The sequence below is a fragment of the Eucyclogobius newberryi genome, unplaced genomic scaffold (assembly GCF_026437365.1).
Source record: "Eucyclogobius newberryi isolate DKJ021-1_F unplaced genomic scaffold, fEucNew1.0.hap1 SCAF_7, whole genome shotgun sequence".
Taxonomy (NCBI): domain Eukaryota; kingdom Metazoa; phylum Chordata; class Actinopteri; order Gobiiformes; family Gobiidae; genus Eucyclogobius; species Eucyclogobius newberryi.
In genome coordinates this window covers 16,696,722-16,722,131 of record NW_027316389.1, presented here as the reverse complement: position 1 = coordinate 16,722,131, position 25,410 = coordinate 16,696,722, and the positions used below count along the sequence as shown (strand labels likewise).

The 25,410-nt window shown below is 39.3% G+C and overlaps 3 protein-coding genes across 5 annotated transcripts; 2 read left to right on the top strand and 1 right to left on the bottom strand.

The window, feature by feature from the left end:
• Positions 1-51: 51 nt before the first annotated feature.
• arih1 (ariadne ubiquitin-conjugating enzyme E2 binding protein homolog 1 (Drosophila)) lies at positions 52-8,079 on the bottom strand. Its single transcript, XM_072435798.1, has 14 exons — positions 7,629-8,079; positions 5,399-5,466; positions 5,161-5,308; positions 4,974-5,066; positions 4,843-4,898; positions 3,874-3,940; positions 3,358-3,464; positions 3,234-3,276; positions 3,092-3,163; positions 2,805-2,993; positions 2,271-2,531; positions 1,923-2,035; positions 1,608-1,850; positions 52-1,366 (listed from the first exon to the last, which is right to left on the bottom strand). The coding sequence occupies exons 1-13, from the start codon at positions 7,914-7,916 to the stop codon at positions 1,766-1,768; spliced, it is 1,590 nt and encodes a 529-aa protein (XP_072291899.1). The 5' UTR covers positions 7,917-8,079; the 3' UTR covers positions 52-1,366; positions 1,608-1,765.
• A 1,265-nt stretch (positions 8,080-9,344) lies between these two features.
• On the top strand, positions 9,345-16,814 carry hexa (hexosaminidase A (alpha polypeptide)). Of its 3 annotated transcripts, XM_072435794.1 has the most exons (14): positions 9,345-9,621; positions 10,013-10,117; positions 10,200-10,265; positions 10,392-10,438; positions 10,650-10,760; positions 10,844-10,945; positions 11,021-11,153; positions 11,226-11,406; positions 11,564-11,650; positions 11,725-11,797; positions 13,223-13,403; positions 13,834-13,924; positions 14,548-14,655; positions 16,631-16,814. In XM_072435794.1, exons 1-14 carry the CDS (start codon positions 9,345-9,347, stop codon positions 16,692-16,694), a joined length of 1,626 nt encoding a protein of 541 aa, XP_072291895.1. In that variant the 3' UTR covers positions 16,695-16,814. The 3 variants fall into 3 exon arrangements, with proteins under 3 accessions (XP_072291895.1, XP_072291896.1, XP_072291897.1); XM_072435795.1 differs by lacking the exons at positions 13,223-13,403; positions 13,834-13,924; positions 14,548-14,655; positions 16,631-16,814 and adding an exon at positions 11,931-12,145; XM_072435796.1 differs by lacking the exons at positions 13,223-13,403; positions 13,834-13,924; positions 14,548-14,655; positions 16,631-16,814 and adding an exon at positions 11,931-12,145 and having other exon boundaries at positions 9,345-9,625; positions 10,029-10,117.
• A 3,908-nt stretch (positions 16,815-20,722) lies between these two features.
• LOC140349457 (photoreceptor-specific nuclear receptor-like) lies at positions 20,723-24,431 on the top strand. Its single transcript, XM_072435797.1, has 8 exons — positions 20,723-20,910; positions 21,042-21,183; positions 21,305-21,408; positions 22,046-22,285; positions 22,942-23,123; positions 23,509-23,749; positions 24,032-24,137; positions 24,217-24,431. The coding sequence occupies exons 1-8, from the start codon at positions 20,829-20,831 to the stop codon at positions 24,359-24,361; spliced, it is 1,242 nt and encodes a 413-aa protein (XP_072291898.1). The 5' UTR covers positions 20,723-20,828; the 3' UTR covers positions 24,362-24,431.
• The last annotated feature ends 979 nt before the right edge of the window (positions 24,432-25,410 follow it).

Genomic DNA, 25,410 nt, shown 5'->3' with positions numbered 1-25,410 from the left:
ACTATTGACTAGGATGAACAAATGCACTCTAATAAGACACAAATCCCAAAATGATATTTCTTATAACATTTATTCAAATAAACAATACAGTTATAATTTGCTAGGATAAAATAATACGTTTTAACACATAAGAAGCATTTGGGAAAGAGCTCCCAAACAGAGAAGAATGTGGTAAAGATGGTGGACACTCGAGCTGCCAGGTGCAGACCTGCATCAGTGGCTACTTTTTTTACAACGTCAAACTTTTACAACCGTTCATAAGCCACAATCCTGACAACAGAGTACCACTTACAACCTGGAGGGGCACTGACATTTCAGTGTCATCCTCACTATTGAAAAATACATTTTTTAATGCAAAAGCATAACAGCGTTATAAAACAGTCCTAGAACCTTTAGAAGTTTGCCCCAATTTCCTTATCTGAAGGACCTTACAAGTCTGTCCATGTAGCTCCTTAAAGCAGGTGTGGGTCTCGCTGCAGGCCCGTCTGACAGAAAGCCACTCTAACGCAGCACTTATGTGCTGTCCTTACATTCTACTACTATCGCCACCTCAAGGTGCAAGCTGGGCTTCAGTTGGCATTCTCAAGCCACATTGGGGAAAAATAAGATAATATAATAAAAAAAGGAGTGAATGTCACTCAGTTTGGCTCTTGCAAATAATAGTTATATATTGAATGTTAAACAACTTTAAAAACAACTAAGATGGATACAGGGAAAGGATTAGAATAGCGTTAGCTGGAGTCCTTTTCTCCAATTGTACAATGCATTATTGTGACTTAACAAACTAAACTGAGAATTTCCTGATTTGGCAACAAGGGGAGTTCTCCTCACTGGCATTTTTGGGACAGGGCAGTGCTAGAATCTGGTATTACACACCACCCCACCTCCACTTTTTTAAATGTATTTTTCTACCAAGGAACCCTCAACTAAAATGGCAAAAATTACATCTTTCAAAATAAATATTTCAAATGATGCAATTGCGTGCCGCCCTTGCTCTTTGACGCCATGCTTAAGGACTATTTACAAATTGAAAAATAACTATTTTGTTCTTTTGTGGTTTCTTCTCACCCTGAAATGTCTTTGCCCCTTCATCAACCTCAACATTCAGGCACCCAATCAGAGCCAACACACTGCAGACATGGCCAGGACGATTAAAGCTGTTGAAAACATGTCACACTAATGGGAAAACTAAGTCAAAATCAAAAACAAAGATTCACAAGCAAAAATAAAAAGGAGATCAGAAAGGTGTTACAATACAAGCCAAACTGATTTATTTGGAGATGTTACCCTGCTTTCTCATGACTCCACTCTGCAAAACAATACTGTGGTACACTTTCTTTTATTATTCTACCTTTTTATTTAAATACAGCAAGGAAAGTAAGTATTTGCACCCTGGAATTTTGCAAGTTCGCTTAGGATGGAGGGGTCTGAAATTTTCTGAAGGTGCATTTCCACTGTGAAAGATTTAATCTTTAAAAAAAATATATATATATTTCCGGATTTTTGGAAATATTCTGTGTCTCACAGAAGAAATGCACCTATGATGACAATTTCAAAGAGGGAGAACTTTCAAAATCGCAGGGTGATTCAATATTTTCCTCAGTGTAGAATTTACTTTGAAGATTTTGTTAAACAAATCCAGGAAAACAATGCAAAAGTGGTTGGTTTGTCAGAGGAGAGGCAGAAGGCCTGTGCTGCCTGGTTAATTGCATCAGCGCTCTAGTTTGTCAAGATAATCAAGAGTCTGTTGCATGGGGACGTGTCCTCAATCCTCAATGTACTCCCACAGGTCCTTCTCATATCCTTCATGGACATGCTGCAGCAGAACTCTCCGTCTGCTCTCGCAGTATCTGCACACCAACATAAGGTTCATTTACATTAGCTCCTCTGTCCTCCACAGAGGGTCAAACATCAACACTAACCTGTACTTATCTTGCACTTTCTGCTTGATGTCCTGCAGAGAATCCTGGGAGATGTCGCGCTCTAAATATCCAGACAGCACCTCAGTGGCATTCTCCAAATCGGCTTGGTTGTTCTGAGAAACAATAGGTACATCAAATATCAAATCATAAATTGTGACCAATTCAACCATCCTCATCTCCCAAAGTGTTAAACCGGTTAATGGTCAAATTTATGCGGACATCACTTTAAAAACAGGCATCAACCAGAATGCTTCGTGGGTTCAGCAATAAAAATTATAAAAAAATGATACAAGATTTACTCAACAATTTGAACAAAATATAATCAGTTTAAGTGGACTCAAGAATTACCTCAAAAATAATGGACTGGTTGTTCTTCTTGAGGTAGAAGGCAAAGACATAGGTGAACATGAGTGTAGAGCGGCATTGACACAGCACATCCACGGCCTTCTTCAGGAACTGCACCTCGATCCACGACATGTTGTGCTGCTGCATCTCCTCCATCTTCTGCTTGACCTGAGCGTACAGCTTGTGCTCGAAGCGCAGGCTTTGCATGTGGTTCATGTAGCGATTACAGTAGAAGAGGTACCTCTGAAGAGCCGCCCGGGAGCGCTGCAAACATCCAGAGTCATGTTCTCAACTTGGACTTTTAAAATGTTAAAAAGCAGGTTTACAGACTGTTGCGACATGATGTGGAGCACACTTATGATTGATGATTTTAGATCCAAGGCACATTAAAATGACATATTCCATCAATGTTTTAGCGTTTCAGTGAAAAACCATTTGCAGGTAAATAATGAGGCTACATTTAGAACAAAATATTATTAAAGTTCATTTGTAGCTCTAGTGAACAAACACTGTCAGCCTTTGTAACTTTTTACAGACCTCCTGAGCATCTCTGGCTGCCTTGGCATCATCTTCATTGTATCTGTTGCAGTTGTACCAGGCGGATCCATGCGGCTCCCAAGGGCCCAGACAAACCCAGCAGAACTCAGCCTTGCAGTTCTGGTTTCGACACACCATGTGATTGCATCCGCCGTCTTTCTCAATGGTAACATGGCATTTTGGACACTCCTGGAAAACATTTTGATATACACCATTAAAAAAATACACTTCTTGAAGGCATTTACAAATAAGCCTTCGTCAAAACACATTTGAAATTATATTTATACCTTAGTATTTGCTGCAATCCAGTTGGATGTTTCACTGTCATCATCACATTTCTTGATCCATTTTCTCAGCCACTAAAAGATGTACACCCTCAAATTATTTCCATTAATAGTAACAAACAGACTTATTTTCTGCTGCCCTTACCTTACACTTGACCGGATCGTGCCAGTTCTCTCCACAATTGAAACTGTAAACGTTGTAAAAGTTGTAATTAAAGTACAAGATTTCCTGTGATTTTCAGAAGACATTTAAAAGGTTATGGACTCACCAGAATTGCCGGCCACACTTGCAGCGGACGGGCTTGGCATCTGGGTATTGGACTTTGACAACATGGTGGCAGTCCGGAGCGGGGCACCACTTCAAAAGTCGATTGCACTACAAGAAAGACAGAGAGAACTATTACACTGTAGCTATGTCAACACTGAGCGCAGGAGTAGAACTGCACAAAACGTCTAAAGTGAATCAAAATCACTACTCGAATTGGTGCGATAATCAAATCGCACCAAAAAAAGACAAATCCATCCGTCTGAAATGCATAGGATTCTTGAATAGTAGTTTATATTTCAGTTTATATTTAATTCTTCCCCCAAATGTTACTGCTCACGGCGTGTTAAAAATGCAGTGAAATTGAAAACAAACTCCAAATCCTGCAAAGAAAAATTGCAATTGGATTTATTTTAATTGCCTTATTTAGTAGAAACACATGAATCTCACAAACAGACCAAGTCATGTTTGCAGCTTTACCCTTTAATGGCGAGTAAAGACAGAAAGACTAAAAACTTACCTCTACAAAACTATTTGTGATTAAATGCTGGTATTTCAACTTCACTTTTGAATCTGTTATGAGGCGCCTAGGAAAAATAAAAACATGTTAAGTTCAGAGTGTTCAGTGTGAATGCAGGCTGGTGGGTTCCATACAGTATGTAGGCTAAGACAATTATGATCAGCTTTAGAGTCAGATTAGCTACGGTTCCGAAGGACACTATAAACCCACTTTAAATGACCCAATCACATAGTTTAGTGGATCACCGCTTGATTTAAACAATACTCCAATCACAAAAAAAAGATCGCACGAAAATAGTCATAAAAGCATTCTGTCATTACATTCAATGCCCCTTGTAATTACTGAAAACTACAATACATGTCGAAGCCTGCAACAGTAGAACGTTCCAGTTGGCGGTTCTCTTTGATTCTACGGTCAATAAAAAAACAGCTCAAAGCCAACAAAATGCTGTCCTTTTACGCTTTAGGAGGGCTACTAGATCTCATACCAAAGGAGCTTGCGAGATAAAATTGCCACAAGACTGAGCACACAAGATGATAACGATCTGGTCAGATTTTGTTTACCATATTTGGCTGGGACAAAAAGGCTCAAATGCTTGTTACACATCTTAAGAAGCAGTAAAGTTGACATGGCTAAAATTTGACTGGAAAGTTCACTATAAATTACATCAACATTTTGTTTCGTCTTCTCATGTCTCATCATGTGGAAATTGTGTCAGGTCCCACCCATTTTGCCAATGTGTAAATGTATACACTGAACACTTTTAAGATAAGATAAGATAAGATAAGATAATCCTTTATTGTCCCACATGGGGAAATTTCATTGGTGCAACGCAGGTAGATACAGAGGTAGATACAGAAGAACAGATCACTTATAGGAAGTCTGAAAAAACACTTTCAGTAGAAGATCTCCTATAAATAAATAAAAACTCCCATAGACAAATAAATACATAAATACTTTGGAACTTACATTACTGTGTTGTCATCGACCAATATGTCACAACTATGAGCGGGACATGAAATGGTCTGGAAAACAAGGAGACAACGATCATTAGAGACATTCGATACAAAATTAATGACAACTGATTTGAGACTCTTTACCTGGCCCATTCCTTCTTCTATAATTTTGGTAGTTAGGTAATCTCCCCAACACTGCATACAGAATTTGTGTCCACACTCCAGGCCTGTGAAATACTGGGAGCAGAAATGTTCAATGCTTTATTATCATTCAGACATTTTCTGAATGTGTGTTCTGGACTTTGTGTTTCCAATATAGGCCAAAACCTACTGAGTTGGGGAAGTTGAGATAGCAGATTTGACAGGGCATGTCTTGTGCGGACGATCTCGTGTTGATTGGAGGACGGATCCGGGGCTTTTTACTAGGGTTAATGACATGACACTCGGAGAAAAGTTTATCCAGGTTACCGTCGAAATACCTGTAGAAAGAGCCACGGCGAAACATTTTATCTTAGACAGTTAAAAGGTGAGCCAGCAGAGAATCCAGTAAACCAACGTGTGATGCTCACCTTTCCATAAGCTTTTCTTTGTCCCAATTAAAGTGACTGAGCAGGATTCGAGTTATTGTTGCTGGATTCTGATGGAGACAACAGCAACAAAAACAAGTGTTCAATGCAAAGGGGAAACCATCTTTAACATATTGGAATTCAAAATGGCACTGTGATAGTGTTACAGTATCTAACACAAGAACATGTTGCCTTCCATTCAAATTTGGACCTTGACTCATACTATGAGCCAAGAGGGAAGATTAAAATGATGCAGTAAAGTTTATTAAATCTCACTCTTTCACTTTTCTCATTTTATGAAATGTATAATGTATTAGCAGAGGCAGTGTCCTGAGAGCAGTCTGTCAGGCTTCAATCTACCTACAGCCTCACCGACAAAAACAGAAGTCTCTACATTGTGTCGGTATTTAAGCTTTTACTTTGCTTGTGGCATATTTGTTTCCATCTGATAAGTCATCTCACAATAATCGTAACATTTTCACTAAGTGACATCATATGCAAGGCATGCTTCTTTTTAAAAAAAGTTTTGGCCCAAAGGGTTTATATCTTTCATAACAGTATAGTGTGAGATGAGAGCAGGAAAGACATTCAATGATTTGTTAGAGCCAGAAATCAAACTCTTGACTCTGAGGACTTCACAGGGCCTGGCATATGTGCTGCTGCTTTTACTTGTTCACAGAGCATAATTCCATTGCCACAAAATCATCTATAAAAGATTTCCATCAATGCAGCTGGGGAAACCATTCTAGTGTTCTCTTGAGCCAAAGACTGAAACTGGAAACCCACCTGGAATTATAACAATGTAAATGCAGAACAGAATCACATAATTTTGGCCAAGGGAATAAAGGACACCAGCAATATAATGATCTACCCTCTGTTCACGATGGCTTCAGTCCAGGATTTGTAAACTTCAGGTTTTGCATGTTTATTTGCATTTGCATTTGCTGCTCTGCAGTTTAGAGAACTTGTGTTATAAGTGGCAAAATAACAACTGACACCGTGTGACGGTAGTGACTCAATTGTTGGCGAAGATTAGATTTTCAGGTCAAGGTAGAAAAACTTGGTTTAGTTGTGGATCACTCGGTCTAAACCTAGGTGAGCAATAAAGGTAGTTATGGGTGTCAGCTTTGTGATATAGACAACATTTTGAGGGCTTTAACATTATAATTTGAATGGTATAATCGCTATGGCAACGGTCCTAATTTTTCATCATTCTGAAATCGATGCAAGCTTTCCTCTTCATAAAAGATTTTTGGATTGTTAAACCCTCACCACTATGACAATGGGTGCATGCTGCAGCTAGTTTATTAGAATATTCCACAACGAAAATACTAAACATCATGGGGGAAAAGTAGAACTATTATTGTTGCAATTACAGAAGATATGTCACTTCAGAAAACTCTAAATTACTTACAAATGGCAGATTTACAAAATAGATAAGTATTATATGTACAGTATCAGTGTAGAGAATACAAATATGCGCAAAATAAAGTTATCTTGAATAAAAAAAGCGGAGCCTACAAATCTGTTCTGGATGTCAGGACCATAAAGAGGCCCAGTGAAAGGAAATGGAGGTTGAGCTCAGAAATGATAAGAGTCCACTTGAGCTCAGTGGCAGAAGTAGAAGTTGTACCACTCAAAAAGACAATAAATTAATTTAAATTTCTTGATTATGTCAGAAGTTGGCTCAAGCAGTCAGTCATCTATGGTTAAATCTTGATGACCAAGCCTTTCGGACCAAATATAGCCTACACTTTTGACTTGCTAAAGTTCACATTCTATGAACAAACACCACTCATAATATTTTAGACAACCAATACGATGACAGCACTGGCTACTTTGATAATCAAACAATACTATGATCAAATGTGTAGCAAAACGGTTTCAAGTAAGCTAAAAATGCTAACCAGCGTGCTAACTGTAGCATAACGTTAGCTAAAGCTGCTCCCAACTTTTCACCAGGATTAGGCTACTTCCTGGATGAAACACAAAAAAAAAATCACACTTTCACCGGGTGATTGTGTAATAGAAAGTAATTACTGTTCAACACTTACACATTGTACCCATTCCAGTGTATAACGTCGTTAATGTTGGTGTTAAGTTTTAAGCAAATTATGTATTGCAGCAAGGCTAACGCGGCTAAATGCTAAGCTATGCTACGCTACACGGCCTTCTCTGGTTTTCCGAAGCTGGCCCGCGGTGTTTCCTAAAGATGACAAGCCAAAACACCCACCTGGATGACCTCGTTGACCTCCCGGATACACTCGACCATATGCTGGAGGATTTGTTCGGCTGTCAGGACCTCAAAGCGGTAGTCCTCCTCCTCTTCCTCGCCAGGCCCGTGTCCTCCGCCGCCTGTCTCGGCGCATTCGTCCCGCTCTCCTCCTGCCACCACGGGGTCGACCAACTCTACCTCGCCGAGATCCAGGGTGTCGTCCTCGGGCTCCTCTTCGACGCTGTCCTCGCTACATTCCTCTTCTTCGTCGTCGTACTCATAGTTATAACCCTCGTCTGAGTCCATTCCTGGGGTGATTATCAGCCCGTGACAAACGCACCCAAAGCCTGAAACGTTAAGAACAATACGAACACCAAATGATCCAAGGCTATTTTTCAGCTGCAGCGAAAATAACAACAAAACGTCGCCGCTGCTGAGCCAACAAAGAGACGCAGCGTCACGTACTGACGCTACCTCACGTCATAGAAACTAAAACTCAAAAATAATCCAAATACAATTAATATTTTTTTTTTATACTGAGACTATGGGGACACAATCAATCTATATTTAAATAATTTTATTGAATCCAATTTAGGGAGAATACATTTAACTTTATCACCCCTTAACCAGAGATCGATATCTCTTTTTCAAAGGTGACCTGGGGCAAAGGACAAATGCCTCTGCTGATCAAAAAAGAGAAGTATAATTTGATGACATATATATTCAACTTGTTGTGACTATGGGGGTCACTAATGGCAAAAAACTGCACAAGTAATAACGGGAGATATGCATTTCCTAGTACTTAGTAGTACACTATAAAATACACAGATAATTATTTAACATTTTGTTAATAGTAAATTTCAAAATTAATTCTGAAATGGCTTAGTAATAGCAATTGGACAGTTGACTTCCTGTTAAAAATGCAGAATCGATAAGCCCCGCTTTTTCATTATTTTCACCGTGGCAGTTTTCATTTACTTGGTTTTATTGCTGAAAAATATCCGCACAGCATTATAACATAACTAAAACTTACGTGTGCATAGTCCAGAGTCTACATAAAAATTAAGCGGCAATAATCCGCCCTCACCACGCCGCCGCCCCGCAACGCGCCTCAATCTTCCTCCTTTTATTTCACCTACTGCCGAATCCGTGGCGCTATTGCACCTTCTCTTCTCCTTTGTTTTAGAATTTGTATTTTGTTTTACAAATATTAACTAATGTTCATATTTGTAAAACATTAGCATGTTTTGCTTCCGATATGCAATTTAATTTAAATCAGTAGGGGGCGCTATCGCACCAAATGGAATGGTTTTACTTCTTGGTGATCGGTAAAAAGCATGTTTATTATTGTGTTAATTATCTATGTAAGAGATAGTTAAGTGATCTACCAGCTTTAGCTTATGTTGCTATGTTTTTATCTCTGCAGGGCTTCTTCATCTTTGTCATTAAATATATTACCTGACATTGAGGTGTGTATCTATGTAAGAGATAGTTAAGTGATCTACCAGCTTTAGCTTATGTTGCTATGTTTGTATCTCTGCAGGGCTTCTTCATCTTTGTCATTAAATATATTACCTGACATTGAGGTTTGTATTTCTTCACTATTGGTAAAAACAGACATTTTCTAAGCACAAAAGCCCCTGATCCGCATGAGTTTATTGTACTGTATCTGTATTTCCTTGTTCGCTGTATCAGGTGACTGTGGTGCACGTGACTCAGTCACCTACAGCAGCTATGCAAACTGTTTTCAGGCTCATACTGAGCTGTGCCATGGAAGTCGACAGGTGCAAGTTGATCCTGCTTTTTTTTACCAGCCTTTGTAGCCAAACTGCGTCTGGAGTTTGGCCACTACCCCAAAGTTTTAGCAGTTCACCTGAGCGCTTCTCGCTACAACCAGAAGCTTTTTACTTTGCTCATGGACAAGACTCTGCTGCCAAAGGGGGCTGCTCTGTCCTGGATGAGGCGTTCAAGAGATACTTCGGTCTCATCTTTCCAGAATATATTGGCAAACGTAAGTAGCCTAATTGTTAAACAGTACTTCAGACAGTAGTTATTTTTAATCTCCTGCTGAACTTTGCTTTGGCACTCTGAAAGTTCCCCATTGTGTTTATGTATTTCTTATTTTATAAGGGTGTTGTATTGAATATACTAATATATGTGTATCGCACGTCAGATGATTGCTCTGTTCTGACATGAATGAGTGCTCTGTGCCAGTTGTTGTCATGTTGCACTGTTGTAACACCAAAGGGATTTGTAGAGGCAGCAGTTTTAGTCCAACCTTCTCTAAAACAGACGTGACATGAGTGAATAGAGGCTAGCTTTGTTTTCTACACAAGGAAATGCTCAAAAATACGTATTTCATTATTAGAATACTATGTTGTCTTATGGTTTTGCCCACACAGAAAATCTCTCTCCAAGGACAACCCAAGACCTTTCATTTACTGTAGTGATCAGTGTGGACCAGGACGACTGCCAAGGTTACCCAGCCCAAGACTCTTCAGAGCGCTGTTAGTATCACATTTAAACATTATTGAAACATCATTTAAACATAGCTCTAAACAATAATCTTTTAATATTTTTTTGTTTCAGACAATCTTACAGTCACGGCAGAACACGGTGCTCTGAATGCAGAATCGGTCTGGGGAGCATTAAGAGGTGAATTAATCAAAACAAAGAAAAAACAACAGTGACCATTGCTTATGTCCAGGACGAAAATGTCAAAGGAATTTGAAAAAAATGTCTACGTTGAACATAATTAACACACTGTCTGTTTAATCACAGGTCTGGAAAGTTTCAGTCAGCTCGTCTATCAAGACAATTCAGGCACTGTAAGGCTTCATTGAACTCACTATTGTGTTACATTACCACTGAACTCAAATCTGCAACACAATATGAAATAAAGAAAGAAATTGTAGCTATAAGAATGTTTTCCAATCAGGTTCTAACTAAGTGCAAAAGTATATTATATAAGTAAAAGCTTTGACATGAAATGGGATGATCAGATGAACTCATGGCCTTTCTCTCTTTTTATTTTTACAGTATTATGTCAATAAGACGGTCATTGAAGACTTCCCTCGGTTTCCATTTCGTGGTATTTTGTTGGACACCTCACGCCATTATTTGCCATTACAAACAATATTAAAAACTCTGGTAACATTCAGTTTTACAGTTAATTCTATTTCTTACAAATGAGGCTTTTGTGTATTATTAATGCCATGATTATTGTCTATTAGGATGGAATGGCCTATAGTAAATTTAATGTGTTTCACTGGCATATTGTGGATGATCCCTCCTTTCCTTACCAAAGCCCAACCTTTCCTGACCTGTCCAGCAAGGTACTGAATTTATGACTCCCCGTATTAATCATGCTTTGCTCTCAAGTGTTTAGCCATGTCTTTATCTTAATACAGGGGGCTTACCATCCCTCGACCCACATCTACACTCAGACAGACGTGCAGAGGGTCATCTCGTATGCACGACTGCGCGGGATCAGAGTTCTCCCCGAGTTCGACTCTCCTGGGCACACCAGGTCATGGGGGAAAGGTAAAGTCTACCCACGTTTACAGTAACGCAACACAGCACAAGCCCTTGAATGATTGTTCTGTTCCTTTTTAGGGCAGCCTGATCTGTTAACCCCCTGCTACAGTGGGAGTTCTCCTAATGGACAGTTTGGTCCAGTCAATCCCTCCATGGCCTCCACCTATCAGTTCATGTCCACTCTTTTCAAGGAAGTGTCCCTGGTGTTTCCTGACTCCTTCATCCACTTGGGAGGTGATGAAGTGGACTTTACCTGCTGGTAGGTTGAACTCAGAACAAACTACAGGCCACTAGAAATCTATTAAAACTTGTTCGGATTTTCTTTCAGACTTTCTTTCAGATTTTCTTTCAGATACATGTTTTTTTTAAACCTTGAATGACAAAATCGGGCTATCAATTTGTTTTATTTTTTTCAGGAGGTCAAACCCAGATGTTAAGGCATTCATGAAGGAAATGGGATTTGGGTCAGACTTTACCAGATTAGAGGCATTTTACATGGAGAGGTACTACAAAACATGTCAAACATGAAACATTCTAAAAAGACATGATTGCAATGTTTTTTGTTATTTTTTTTTAGAATTGTAAATATGACCAGGGCCCTGAACAGAACTGCAATTGTGTGGCAAGATGTGTTTGACTACCATGAGAAAGTAAGTATTTTTATTGACGCAGTAATTGAAATGGTTTCTGTAGGATGTTTAATATTGCTTCAAATGCAGCGGGTGTGACAGATGTAGCAGAAGATGTCAGACTAGAGCGCTGTAAATAGATGATGTGTTTTAGCGCAGTTTCCTCTCCGTGGTGGAGGTGTGGCGACAGCCCTGTTACATGTGTAAAGTGCGCAGAGCCACCAAAGCCGGACTCAGGGTGATTCTGGCTGCGCCCTGGTACCTGGACCAGCCGGGGCCCACACACAACTGGGCCCCCTTCTACAACGTGCGGCCCCTCAACTTTAAGGGTTAGAGCGAGTGCTGTGCTGTGCTTATCTGTATGTTTTACTTTATTCGATACATTTTATTACGTCAAAACATAATTTAATCATTATCATGTAATTTCCTGTGTACTTCTTCCCCTTGATTCTAGGAGCAATGTTGCTCGGGCATGATGCCAATTAGGAAGGATTTAATTTAAATTAACTGTGTGTAAGATTTTAATTTCAGGCTCTGGAATTAGCCTCTCATTTGGGTTGTCTAAATCCAATCCAAATCTTAACCTAAATCCAACATCTTCATCCAATCATTATTTAGTTTTTATTTATAGGGACGGTGTACAGTAAACACTGACCAAAGGGAGATTCTAAATTATAGTCGCAGGGAAGGTTCACGTAACAATTAACAGACTCTTAAAAAGTAGTTAGATACACATATCTTTATTGCCTGACCAGCCTGACCCGCCAGCCCCGTCCACATTCTGTTCGAATGCATAAGGGTCTGGATTTGGACCATTGGGTGCAATGACACAAAAACATTCACCAAGACAATACTGCCACTGAAGTATAGACTGTCAAATGTCAATTTATTGACATATATTCAAAATGTCTAAAATCTGCCCTAGTATAATGCAGAGTACTGACAAGAGGCCTCTTTACATCCAATACAGCATAAGGAGAGCACAGAGCACCACCAGCAAAGAGGAAATAGTAGGAAAGATATATGCTCAAATGAAAATCTTGTAGTGTTTATATTATAGAGTAAGGATCGGCATCATTGTGGTAACACAAAATTTGAGACCAAATTCATAGTTTCAAGTATGTTTGTATTCAGGACAGCACATTGAAAAGGTTCCAGTAACTAAAGCTTTTCAAATATAAATCCATTTTTTACTCTATGTGCATGCACTACTCCCTGCTTACCAATAGATGGTGGTACATGCTTATGGTTATGCATAGTATTTGCTTTACCACATCACAATTAAAGGGGCAATGTGATGTCACCATAATGTTAGAAAGAGCCTGTCAATCAAGCAGTTTACAGTTAATTTACATGACCCAACTCTACGGCCTTGATTTCTTCTGACTGCCAGTGTGTGACATGCACGTGCACATAGCCCACATGAGCTGTTTGTGACCCGCTCAGATCCCTCGGGACACTGTGCTGCACATCTGGAAGGGCGTGCCAGCCGATTACCACAACGAGCTGGCCCGGATCACCAAAGCGGGCATGAGGGTGATCCTGGCCGCTCCTTGGTACATCAACCACATCAACTATGGGCAGGACTGGCGAACGTACTACCTCGTGCAGCCTCTCAACTTCACTGGTGTGTGCATTTCCAGCAAACTTCTATTTTCTTAACTCTTATCTTCAAAAAAAGCTTATTTCCTCACTGGTGGTGCTTGACTTAAGTTATGTTTAGATTGTGGCTACCTTAGACAAGGTCAATCCAAATTCACTGATTGGATGATCTTATTTGATTTCCTATTTGTATCCACTTAGATGCTCTGATGAGTTAATATTGTGTGAAGAATAAACTGAACATGACGGTAAAATAACTTGACTGGTGTTGTTATATCCGACAGTCAAAACAAACTTATCTTTGTGTCCTCAATAAATGGCTGCAAATGGCCTCCTAGTTTAAGTAAGCTGCTTTGAATGTAGTCATAAAAGTTTTAATAGCGAAATGTTACATAATTCATTCAATGTTAATATGTCTGTTGCTTGTAAAAGTGTTTAAAATGGACTCTTCACAGGCACAGAGCAGCAGAAGAAGCTGGTGATTGGTGGAGAGGTGTGCATGTGGGGAGAGTATGTGGATGCCACTAACCTCACTCCTCGACTTTGGTAAGAGACAAAAGAAACAACCCTTCATCAAGGCTGTCACAATAATGATTACATAAACTCGGTGTTAAATTAAAACAGTAATATGGGGGGCTTAATAGTTATTGTGTGTAGTGTACCTTTTCTTTACACTTGTGGGGGGCTTTTTTGTGATACAATTACATTTATGGCTGATTATATAGCTTTATTAGAGAACTACTATATTTTTTTCAGGGCGGGGAATTACGGGGTGGAATTACTTTGTCCTTCATGATCTGATACGATGCATGAGAATACATAAATAAATCTATAAATATTGGCAATGCATGTGATAACGGATATATATCAATATACAATATATGAGTTAACGAGAACAAATGCATATTTACAGCATTTCTTCATTTCTGTTTCAAGTAATTTAGCGTCACAATATATTTATGTGTCAATATTTTATTTCATTGTGTCCTTTATTTATAGCAGCTCATGTTTTATTTCTGCTTTAGGGTTATTTGTGTCAGTGGAATGTAGGAGTTTCAATATTATTGTGTCATGATATTTTCTTTATCGCACATTGAAACTAGTTATTGTGACAGGCCTAAATTTCATACAGTCGTTGTCATTTATAGAGTCACAATGTTGTTCCTCAGGCCCAGAGGGAGCGCGGCTGCAGAAAGGCTGTGGAGCGATGAGAAACAGACCACCAGTGTGGACCGGGCCTTCCCTCGGCTCCAGGACTTCCGCTGCAAGCTACTCAGGTAAGCTAAGTTTCCGTATCGCATACCATTATGTACAAGTACAAACCATTAACGTAATAATGGCCAATAGCTTTATCATTTTGTTCCAATGAAAATTACAAAATAACTTGTCAATTATGTAGTTAGAGTTACTCACAGTACATATGTTTTTTGTTATATTTACAAATTTACTTATTTTTCAAAAAACACTTTTTTGGGTATCTTTTTTGCTGTAAATGTTCCACAGTATGCCATCTCCATGGAGACAAGCAGGTAAGCAAAATAAACCCCTGTAATTGAGAAAAGTTGAGCTGGATAATTTTAATAAAATGTTCACGTTTATATAGCAGTTTTCCACCATGAGTACGCTTTACATGAAAGAACTCATTCACACACAGAGTACAACACCGGGGACAAGGTTAATTGTCTTGCCCAAGGACACAATGGCAGGATTCATCTCTGGGAGTAGCAATCATAACCCCAACTTGTGGGCCTGTAGATGTGACAGAAATGATCTTTAAGCCCGAGCCCCAGCAGGGCGTATTGATTTCTCAAGTTCTACATTTTGAATTGGTAAATACAAATTTTGCACCAAACTCAGTGATGTCATCTCCTACAAAAAAAATCAATGACACCTCTTCTATAGACTATCGCTTACACTGGGCCGCAGAGTTGTGTTAATTTGCTATGCCAATGCACTGAAGCATCTTCTTCAAATGAGACATCACTGCATGGTTGCAAGAGTAGACAACTGATAACGGCTGGTATTGAGGTTGCCTTTGGGAGTTCGAAATTCAACATACAATGAAGCCCGGCGAGATCGGAGTAGCCCGCTTGCTGCTTTAATTAGGCCTGAGCACCAGCAGTGCATATGGCTCGGCAAATGGTCTGCCACTGAGCTTTACCCAAAACACTAACTCTTGACATGATCAGAAAGGTCAATAAACCTAGTCCGTGTCCAAAGAAAAGAGTTTCTTACCCTGATCGGTCGGTGAAGACTCTTGATACCACTACTCACAAAAGCAGCAAAGACAATTGAAGCAGACTTTTCATGACAGATGAACGCATTCGACTGAAGTCGACTGAAGTCGACCGAAGTCGACTGAACTTGACTGAACTCTTCTTCCTTGGTGTTTTATGGCTTCTTCTTTTTCTTTTGTGTTTTATGGCTTGTTCTTTTTCTTTGCGTTTTATTGCGGTTTGTATCCAAGTGTTACATTAGAGACACCTTCTGAACGCGCCTTTAAAGTGACGTTCTAGAATCTTGGCTTTCATGAGAATGAATACTGAACAGTTATGGGTGTCATAACAACCGTTGTCACAACAACCATAACCGTTGTTACGGCCCATAGGACAACTTAAAAACTTATTATTTCATTCATATTAAATCAATATTAGACTAAATGTCTGACTTCAACCGGATTTAACTCCATTTCCTCGCTTCAAAGTTTTCGATACATTTGACACTGAAGCGCCTCGTCCAGAAGGGCAGCCGTGAACTCGCTCAGACTTTTGGACTACAAAATCCAACTGCCGTATTTCTGCCACTTCCGTATTTTGGTTTGGCAGAAGTAACAAAAATTCACCTGGTGAAGACGCGATATATACATTGTCACAAGAGCAAAGAACAAAAAACACTGATACTGCGTTAAGGCCGTTCTCAGGGTCTTGCACTACAGTGATAGTATAAAGCCTAGCGGCCTGCATGAATGTGTGGAATTATGGAACATACCAGGCAGACCAAAATATGCCTGACATTCCACCTGAAAATGTACAAAGTGCACCTTTTAACCGGACTAGTGTTTTTCAAAAGAACCAGTTAATAAGGTAATAAAATATTGTAACAAATGACATTATTGAGTTAGTGGCTTTATTACATTCTAAATGGGCAAACATGTACAATGATTGAAATGATTGGCCATTATTACACTAATGGTTGTTAGTCATTCTAGTTGTAGCCAGAGTGAATCTGTCATCTGTGCTGTTTGTGCTGCAGGCGTGGGATCCAGGCAGAGCCTCTGTTCGTGGGACACTGCAGACACGAGTACCAGGGGATCTAACCAGAAGAGCTCTTCAAATCACTTCAGTCATGTGCTTTTCTAGAGATACTTTTTAAATTACAAGTTGAAACTTTGTTTTTAAATCAAGAACGCTTTGTATTGACAAAAGTAGATGTAGTATAGTCAGAATTTAGTAAAGTACAAGCACTGCCGCGGTATCTTGTCTAGATGGTATGAAGCATTTTAAGCATTTTATTTGAAATGATTTTGTATAACTGTAATCTCAGGGAATTTAAGTGCATATTTTTGGTTGGTTGGTTGGTTTGTTTGTAATTTTTTTGAAATATTTTGTAAAATTGTCCTTTTTAAAGCACTTTTAGCATAAATTAATTAAATTAATATTTATTTAAATTCATTTGCATTTACGGGGTTCTGGTTATATTGTTTGGTTCTGTTTAGGAATGTCAAGATTATTTAGGTCACAATATAATCATAAAGACTATGGTAATCGTGTCAATTTTCTGTGATTTTATTTTAATTTTTTATTTGTAGAAAAATGAGCATTTTGGAACAAATTTAGGTATTTTTTAAAAGAAATGTGACTATATAAGTGCTTTTTCTTGCTGTTTATATCTAATCATTCAGAAAGTTTGATTTCATAAAGCGGGTCATATATTGAGGAGCGGTAATTGTGTTAGAAAACAAGAACATTTTATCATTGTTTTGATCATCGTGTTAATGATCGTGAATAATCGTTAAATTGCTATTTTTATTCTCACAATAATAATGACTCCAAAATGTGAAATCGTGACAGCCCTCTGTCATGATGTAGTGTTCTGATGGTTCCACAGGCGAGGTTGTTTTGTGATGGAAATATGTAATTATGATGGTCAGATTTGCAGTGCTGCGTCTCTGTGTGGAGGCAGCAGATGGCAGAGTTAATCCGACAGTGTTGTGCTGACGCCTCAGTCTTCTGTCTCCGATCTGGGGATCAAAGCCAACTCTACACGGATTACCCAAAACTCACTCAGCAGGAACTGTTGGTGATTTTGGAGACTTTTCTGACCCCGAGGCCCAACTAACTTCTGCAGTTCTCCAACTAGGATTCATAGGGCCATTAGAACCATTTTCCTTCCAATATTTAGGGTTAATAGGGTTAAGGGTTCTTTCCACATAGTTTACTTAAAGTTAAATGACTAATTAAGGTCCTATTGCTTAATGTATTGCCCATTCATAATTTTTGATCATTCACACTGATTTTTGCAACTTGGAAAACTACAAATACATCTTAAAGTAGCTTATTGACTATTTTAATTTGAAAAATATTTTTTTATATAAACTTGGCTGCTGATAATATTTATCACAAAGTATTTTTTTCAGATCCAAATATATAAGGCTAAAAAGACATGAAGCTGTCTCTTTATATTTGCCCATTTTGTATCTTGTGTTTAACTTTGGTTTTGAAATAAAAGTTTTTACTTTTAAACTGCACTTGTTTGCGTCTCCCTTTATAAATACAACATTGTGTTAACTCTGATGTCTTTCTTCACAATTGTTTGGGCTGTGGGGCTCTTCTGTGTCTGTGTTAAGAGGCTTGTATGATAGCTGTAAAAGTTAATCCAACTCTTTGACAATAGCTGACGTTATAGAGATTATATCAAGAAAGCCGCTTAGTTTCTTTTGCACGTGTGAAACGTTCAAGGACACGGCCCTGGATCAAAACCACGCAATTGATGACGTCTGCTCAGCAGACAGTATTAATGGGATCAACTGGGAGCTTTGATAACAACTTTGGAAGTAAAGTTTACAAATCATTCATACAACTACACTCAGACAATGCAATTCAGTTCAAGTGAAGGTCCTGTTGAAAACATGATCAGACAGTGTTGGGAAGTAGCTAAATACATGTACCAAAATATAAGACAAATTTTGAGTAAATGTATTCAAGTAGGCTACAGTTACTGTTTCATTTGGTGGTTCTCAGAATACAGCTACTTTCTTAAGGCATCGCGGTACTCAAACTGCACAACATTAGTATGAAACATTTTAAAAACAAAATGCTCTTGTGGTGTGCACACATACGTAAAGCGGTTTTAAACCTCTGACACTTTATTATTTTATTTTTTATTTTTTTAAACACTATAATAGAACGCTCAATTTAAACATTTCTATGTTATCAGAATCCATACATCTTCATCCGCTGGGGCAATGTCGCAGGGGCAGCAGTCCACGCAGGGACCCGAGATACTCCTCCACTTGGGGGGCAAGTCGCCTTTTTCCGGTTGAGAACCATGACCTCAGATTTTGGAGGTTCTCATCCCAGCTGCTTCACACTTGGCTGCAAACCGTCCCAGTGCATGTTGCAGGTCCGGGTTTCATGGAGCCATCAGGACATCGTCTGCAAACAGCAGAGATGGAATCTTGTAGTCCCCAAACCGGACACCCTCCGACCCCTGACTGCGCCTAGAAATTCTGTCCATAAAAATTATGAACAGAACCGGTGACAAAGGTCAGCCCTGAGGAGTCCAACATGCACTGGGAAGAGGTCTGACTTACTGCCGGCAATGCGAACACAGCTCCTGCTCCGGTCATACCGGGACCGGACAGCCCTGAGCAAAGGGCCCCAGACCCCGTACTCCCGGAGCACCCCCCAAAGGACACCCCGAGGGACACGGTTCCTTCCTGATTTGAAAGATTTTTTTTGAGAATCTTTCCACATTCAAAATATATAATATTTTCATTTGACTTGTGTTATTGCTATGACAACAGAGGGCTGTTGTCCTTCAAATCGGAACGAAACGCTCATGCCTGAAACCCATGAATAGAACTCTGACTGGACCATGTACCTGCACACATAACAATTTCCATTTTAATGCGGGTATTCAGGATTTTGCAACTAAAAACATTCTTCCCAAAACTGCACATATGTGTGGAGAAGTTCCCTGGTTGAATGGGGTCTTTCTGTGTGGAGTTTGCATGTTCTTACAGAGTCTACTTTCCTCAATGTTCTTTGTTGTCCCCTCATCAGCAAAACAAATGTCCAACATAGGCCCAAACCAGAATTCTGGCTTAAGAACCCGTTGCCCCTGACAGGTTGTTCTGCTGCAGGAAACTCCCTACAAAGCCAAAGAAATCTGCTTTTATTTAACAACACACTATAATTACGTCTTTCCAGATTAACCTTGCAAAAAAAAAAAAAAGTGTTTTTAGTGACATTGTAGCAGGTATGTTTGGAGGAGAGAGTGTGTTATGCGATCTGATTTCCTATTCAGATTATCAGAGTGCTGAGGTCAGGGAGAACGTGGGCTTATCCCTGACAGAGGAGGTAGGACTGTTTGAGATTTACCTTCAAACGACTTATAAACAATTACAGGAAAACGCAGTCAGAACTAATTTTAGCGTTTAAAGAGCTTAAAGTAACCAATTTGTCATATGCCAGCAAAACGGCAGCTTTTATTTTAGTTCAGGATTTAAAGGCAAGCTCAGAGATCCAAAATGCTTGTTCGTAATCCTTTAATGCAGCACTTACTAAAACAACAAAAGGCCCCGGTTTTCAATACAAACCCGATTAAAGCTGCAGACATCAATTGAATTAGTCTGCTGCTTCTGTATTCAGTGTCATTAACTGAAAAGGGTTTGTAACAAATGTTTAAGTGCATTATTGGTTTGAAGTAGACACTAATCAGAGCAGAAGTGTGTGCAAAATGCTGGAGACAATCTGTACTTTCCCTTCTGTTTTTTCTACTATGTGACAGTTTAAAGGGGGGAAATGTATTCTACGTGTTTTCGAGTACTGTTTGCTTCTTTCGACCAGTGCTTCCATCAGATAATTTGACAAACTTGTTGTTGATGGTTTGAGGGACAGTCCATGTAATGTTCAACGTTCTCGTCTCATGGGGACTGCAGGTGAAAACCCTTTTATCATCAGATAAAAGGACAGCTGGACTGACTGATTGATTTATTCTTATAAACAGTAAAGATTAAGAGGATGACAGAACAGCATTTGCTTACACAGCGCCTGTTGCTAATCCTCAGACGCACGAAAGCGCACTGCTCACTCCAGGGAACGGTCCAGGCTTCTCAGGACAGCACCAGAAGACACCTGAAGTCTGCCAGCAACAAGTTCTTCTGACTCTGCATCTGAAACTAAAGACAAAGCTATAAGGGGGCAATTCAAAACAGATCCAAGCGGACATGGGAGACCACAACAACCAAATGTTTCCACTGGGAAACTGCCAGGACTTCTCAAGACTGAACCTAAGCAGGACTCAGACAGGTGAGTGACTCTTAATTCTTTATTTTTCTTTATTTTTCTTTATTTTGTACTTAAAATGGGGATTGAAATCTAAGCATGTATACTGTGAAATGTATAGATCTCACTGGGAATTGTACATGTGATTTGCACAGCTCCAGTCTTGTTGGCGAAGGCCCCTGGCATGTTGTGCCAAGTGTGCTCTGACTCCAGCAGCGGGAAACACTACGGCATCTACGCGTGCAACGGCTGCAGCGGCTTCTTCAAGCGCAGCGTTCGTAGAAAACTCATCTACAGGTTTGTTTTGTGGCATTTGCTGAAAGGAGAATCAGGAGTAGTAGAGTCCCGATAAATGCTCCTGAACTGTGTGTCAACTTTCTATCTATTGGGTGACACATTTGTTCTGACTTTTACACAGGTGCCATGCAGGAACAGGGCGATGCCTCGTGGATAAAGCTCATCGGAACCAATGCCAGGCGTGTAGACTGAAGAAATGTCTCCAGGCTGGAATGAACAAAGATGGTGGGTCCTAAAAATAGATTCACAAGTGTAGTCCAATTAGGGGTGAGTTATAGTGACAAAAAAATAAAAATAAAAACATTTGAGTATTCCGATAACAATAGTCAGACGATGTTATGTCGGTCCAACAGAAATGTGTTCAAACATATCTTTAAATGCATTAGGTGAGGTTTAATTAATCGGATAAAGGAAATAAAAATCAACTTATAAATGTCAAAAGTTGAAAGTTTACAACCCAACATATTTTATTTTTAATTAGCTTTTTTTGTAGATTTTTTTCAAAACTATAATCGATATACTTGAAATTGTATGATATATATATATATATATCATATATATCATATATAATATGATTTTGATAATATTGTGCATGTTGATTTGAAGATACAATTTCAAGTATATCGATTATAGTTTTGAAAAAAATCTTCAAAACAACATGCACAATATTATCAAAATCATATTACCCACCTCTAAGCCTTAATTTCTAAAGGTATTCTGCTTCAAACTATTTACCGGTAACAAACTTATATATCTAAACCCTCACGTATTCTTGTGTGTTTGAAAAATAGAAATAAGGAGCGCTGCGTGGGTACTTAAATGTCCAAAAAACAGTAAAATCATTCTTGTGTTATCTTGTCAGCTGTTCAGAACGAGCGCCAGCCTCGCAGTTTAGCTCAGGTCAGTTTGGACCCCGTCACCGTGGAAACCAAACGGGAACACATCACCGCCACTCGGGGACTCACGTCCCCCGTCATCTGTCACCCAAGCACCCCGACCAGCACCCAACACAGCCCGACACCCAGCCTCCAGCACACAGGCCACCGCTTCATGGTTAGTCTGCTGACGGCAGAGACCTGCACCAAACTGGAGCAAGAGGACGGTAAGGATCAGTGCTAAAGACACATGAGAAAGAACGGACGGAGGATTTAATATGTTGCATTAAGGGCATCAACACAGGATTTTCATTCCGGTTTCACAATTTTATGCATCTTGTCCGACTCCTACCCCTTGTTTAAACTGGAAATGTTTTGTTAGACATTTAGTAGTAGTAGTACTAGTATTAGCAGTTTATTTTTTCTTCATTTATTCATTCCTTCAGACATAATATAAACAGGACTTATTACAGGACATTATTTTTGAATTGTGATGAACGAAGGGGTTTAGGCTGAAACGTAACACTTATTATTTGCTTAACCCTCAAATAAAAACAATTCACAAGGTGAATAGGGGCAGGTAAAATCTTGAGGACAGAATTAAACATACTGTAGATATTTTGTTTGTTATCTTTCAACGTTGATATTTGAGCCTTACTCAAATTACAGATGTAACTTGGGGCTTATTTTCCTGAGAACCCCTGATTAACATGACCCCCAATTCAAACCAATGCTGGTTCTGAACTCTTCATTTCAAAACCCACATTTTTAATACAGTTTTTACAAAGGAACTCTCTTATTAGCTCTTTCCCATCTCTTTATCTCTCATATCATGGGTAGATAGGCTTAAAGAAGTTGCATAATTGTGATTCCTTCTATTTAGCGGAGGAAAATATTGACGTGACCACCCATGACGCTGAGAGAGACGCCTGCCCCTCTGTCCGCCTGTCTCCATACCCGCTGGGCCCAGAGAACGTCTACGAGACATCGGCCCGGCTGCTGTTCATGTCCGTCAAGTGGGCTAAAAACCTTCCTGTCTTCTCTCTGCTGCCGTTTCGAGACCAGGTAAAACTCCTGTCTGGGTTTTTATCCATGGTCAATGCTCTGGGGGGGACAGTCTTCTGAGTTTAGGTACAGACAGTTATAATTTAGGTTAGAAAATGGAGGATGATTAAAGTTTGTGTTATGAACTAAACACATTTTAACAGTATTTCTTTGTTAATGTCGAATGTATTGTATGTTTCCTTTCACAAAAAAAGGAAATCATGATATATTGATAGAGCAGTCCACAATATTGATACTTTAGCACATTCTTAGCAACAGAGGCTTACACATTGCAGTAGTTAAGAGAGCAACGTCATCACTACTGTCCCTCCGAAGATGACTATTGGCGGATACTGTAAATCTCTAAAGTGCGGCCCATCCTGATGTGCTGCTGCTTCATGTTCAGGTGATTCTGCTGGAGGAAGCCTGGAGTCAACTGTTCCTCCTCTGCGCGCTTCAGTGGTCTCTGCCGCTGGAGTCGTGCCCTCTCTTTTCTCCTCACGAGTCTTCCCCTGCGCATCCGAGCAGAAGCGCTTTCCCGGTCGCCGAGCTGCGGCTGCTGGATGATACGTTTCGCCGCTTCAGGGCTCTGGCTGTGGACGCCACGGAGTTTGCGTGTCTCAAAGCCATTGTGCTCTTCAAACCAGGTGAGGAGGTGTTTGAGGTGTGGCTGTAAAGAGCCTCGTTTAATTCTTTCATTTAATCATTTATATATAATTATGATCTAAGATTTTTGCACATTCATTTGTAGAGCGCAGTTTGTACACAAGTGATTAAAAGTACTTAACATAATAAAAACTGTAGTAAATTCACAGATTGTTAATTGTTAATTGCGCTAATTTCTCATTCTGAAACCAATTGAGAGCAGAAAAGTTACATAGTGCACCTTTAAAGCAGCCTTTTGTTAAAATGTGCTCTTTTTCTCCCAGACACTCACAGCCTCAAAGATCCAGAACAAGTGGAGAGCCTTCAGGACCAATCCCTGGTTTTACTGGGCAAGCACATCCACTCTGTGTACCCAAACCAGAGCGGCAGGTACAGATGTTGTGATGTTATGCGTGTTACCCGTGGGAATTTACCCTGAATGAACGCTTTCTTGTTTCCATCCTCAAAGGTTTGGGCGGTTGCTGCTTCTGCTTCCCTCGCTTCACTTTGTCAGCTCTCAGCAGATTGAGCAGCTTTTCTTCTTCAGGACGATTGGAAGTACGCCCATGGAAAAACTACTGTGTGACATGTTCAAAAACGAATGTCTGCGTTAAACTGAAGCTGACTAGAGACGTTTGAAATGGTTATCCCAGTTTTCTTGTTTAATGATTTTGTATTAAATTATGCATCATTGATTTGTTTTATGTTTTTTTGTGGGTATTCAGTATTCATCTGTACTATATGTAGATCATTATTCTACAGTCTGTTCATTGTAAATTACAAGACTGATCGAAAACTGCTTAATATTGTTAAGGAATCCGAACCATTGCAAACGCCTTGTTTCTTGTTTGAAACTTGGCTACATGACATTTTTAAACCCTACATGTATGAGTCTAATTTATAATTTATAATAATTTAATTTAATAAGTACATTAGATATTGGGTTGGTGAAAATAAGAAAGTAGGTATTCAATGCCAGACAATACAAGATTACTTAAATGCGCATGAATCAATCGAAATACAGCTCTGAGGGGAACACTATTATAACATGGTTAAAAGCTCATAAAAGTTGATTTTACATAATGTGTCCACTTAGGAGATACTTGGCATTTAATTTATTTATTGATTGGTTATATTTGAGTTTGTATAAGATTACAAGCTTAACTTACTTACTTCGGTCAGGTTTATCATGCACTTACTATAATGCTGCTGAAGAAGTAGCCATGTGGTTCACAGCTGATTGGTGGAAAACATTGCGCTGCAGAAAAAAGGTAACGCACAAAAACTACCTATTTTTAACGTTTATTGTATACTTTTAAGGTAACGAATACTGTTATCTGAAGCACGGAGGGGCTCCTTTATAACTTCAACTTTCACATAAAAATTAAAATCACAAATTTGGAGGGGAAAAAGCTAAAACCCTGTTTTTTTCTGTTTGGTCCTGCCTACTTGTGGCGGTTTTTCGGGTGGCGAGTCACATTTAGCTATGTTTAGGATCAAGTTCATTCCTACTCTCATGCCTAAGTAAATACCTATTACAATTTTAGTAGGTATTCCGTATCCATAGCAACATTGGCACTTCTTTGGCTTTATGACATCAGCACTCTTTGGCTTTTGCCTGACCAGCCATTCCCAACACGTTTTGACAGACTACTTTACAAAA

What these genes read in the sequence shown, in the direction of transcription:
- arih1 (XM_072435798.1), bottom strand. Translation starts at nt 7,916, where the DNA reads ATGGACTCAGACGAGGGTTATAACTATGAGTACGACGACGAAGAAGAG. An exon ending in AAAGAAAAGCTTATGGAAAG is followed by an intron (nt 5,309 to 5,398) that starts GTGAGCATCACA and finishes CTCTTTCTACAG; the next exon opens with GTATTTCGACGGTAACCTGG. An exon ending in AAAGTGCAAGATAAGTACAG is followed by an intron (nt 1,851 to 1,922) that starts GTTAGTGTTGAT and finishes GTTGGTGTGCAG; the next exon opens with ATACTGCGAGAGCAGACGGA.
- LOC140349457 (XM_072435797.1), top strand. Translation starts at nt 20,829, where the DNA reads ATGGGAGACCACAACAACCAAATGTTTCCACTGGGAAACTGCCAGGAC. An exon ending in CAAACTGGAGCAAGAGGACG is followed by an intron (nt 22,286 to 22,941) that starts GTAAGGATCAGT and finishes CCTTCTATTTAG; the next exon opens with CGGAGGAAAATATTGACGTG. An exon ending in TACCCAAACCAGAGCGGCAG is followed by an intron (nt 24,138 to 24,216) that starts GTACAGATGTTG and finishes CCATCCTCAAAG; the next exon opens with GTTTGGGCGGTTGCTGCTTC.
- hexa (XM_072435794.1), top strand. Translation starts at nt 9,345, where the DNA reads ATGCAAACTGTTTTCAGGCTCATACTGAGCTGTGCCATGGAAGTCGAC. An exon ending in GAGGCATTTTACATGGAGAG is followed by an intron (nt 11,651 to 11,724) that starts GTACTACAAAAC and finishes ATTTTTTTTTAG; the next exon opens with AATTGTAAATATGACCAGGG. An exon ending in TGTTTGACTACCATGAGAAA is followed by an intron (nt 11,798 to 13,222) that starts GTAAGTATTTTT and finishes TGACCCGCTCAG; the next exon opens with ATCCCTCGGGACACTGTGCT.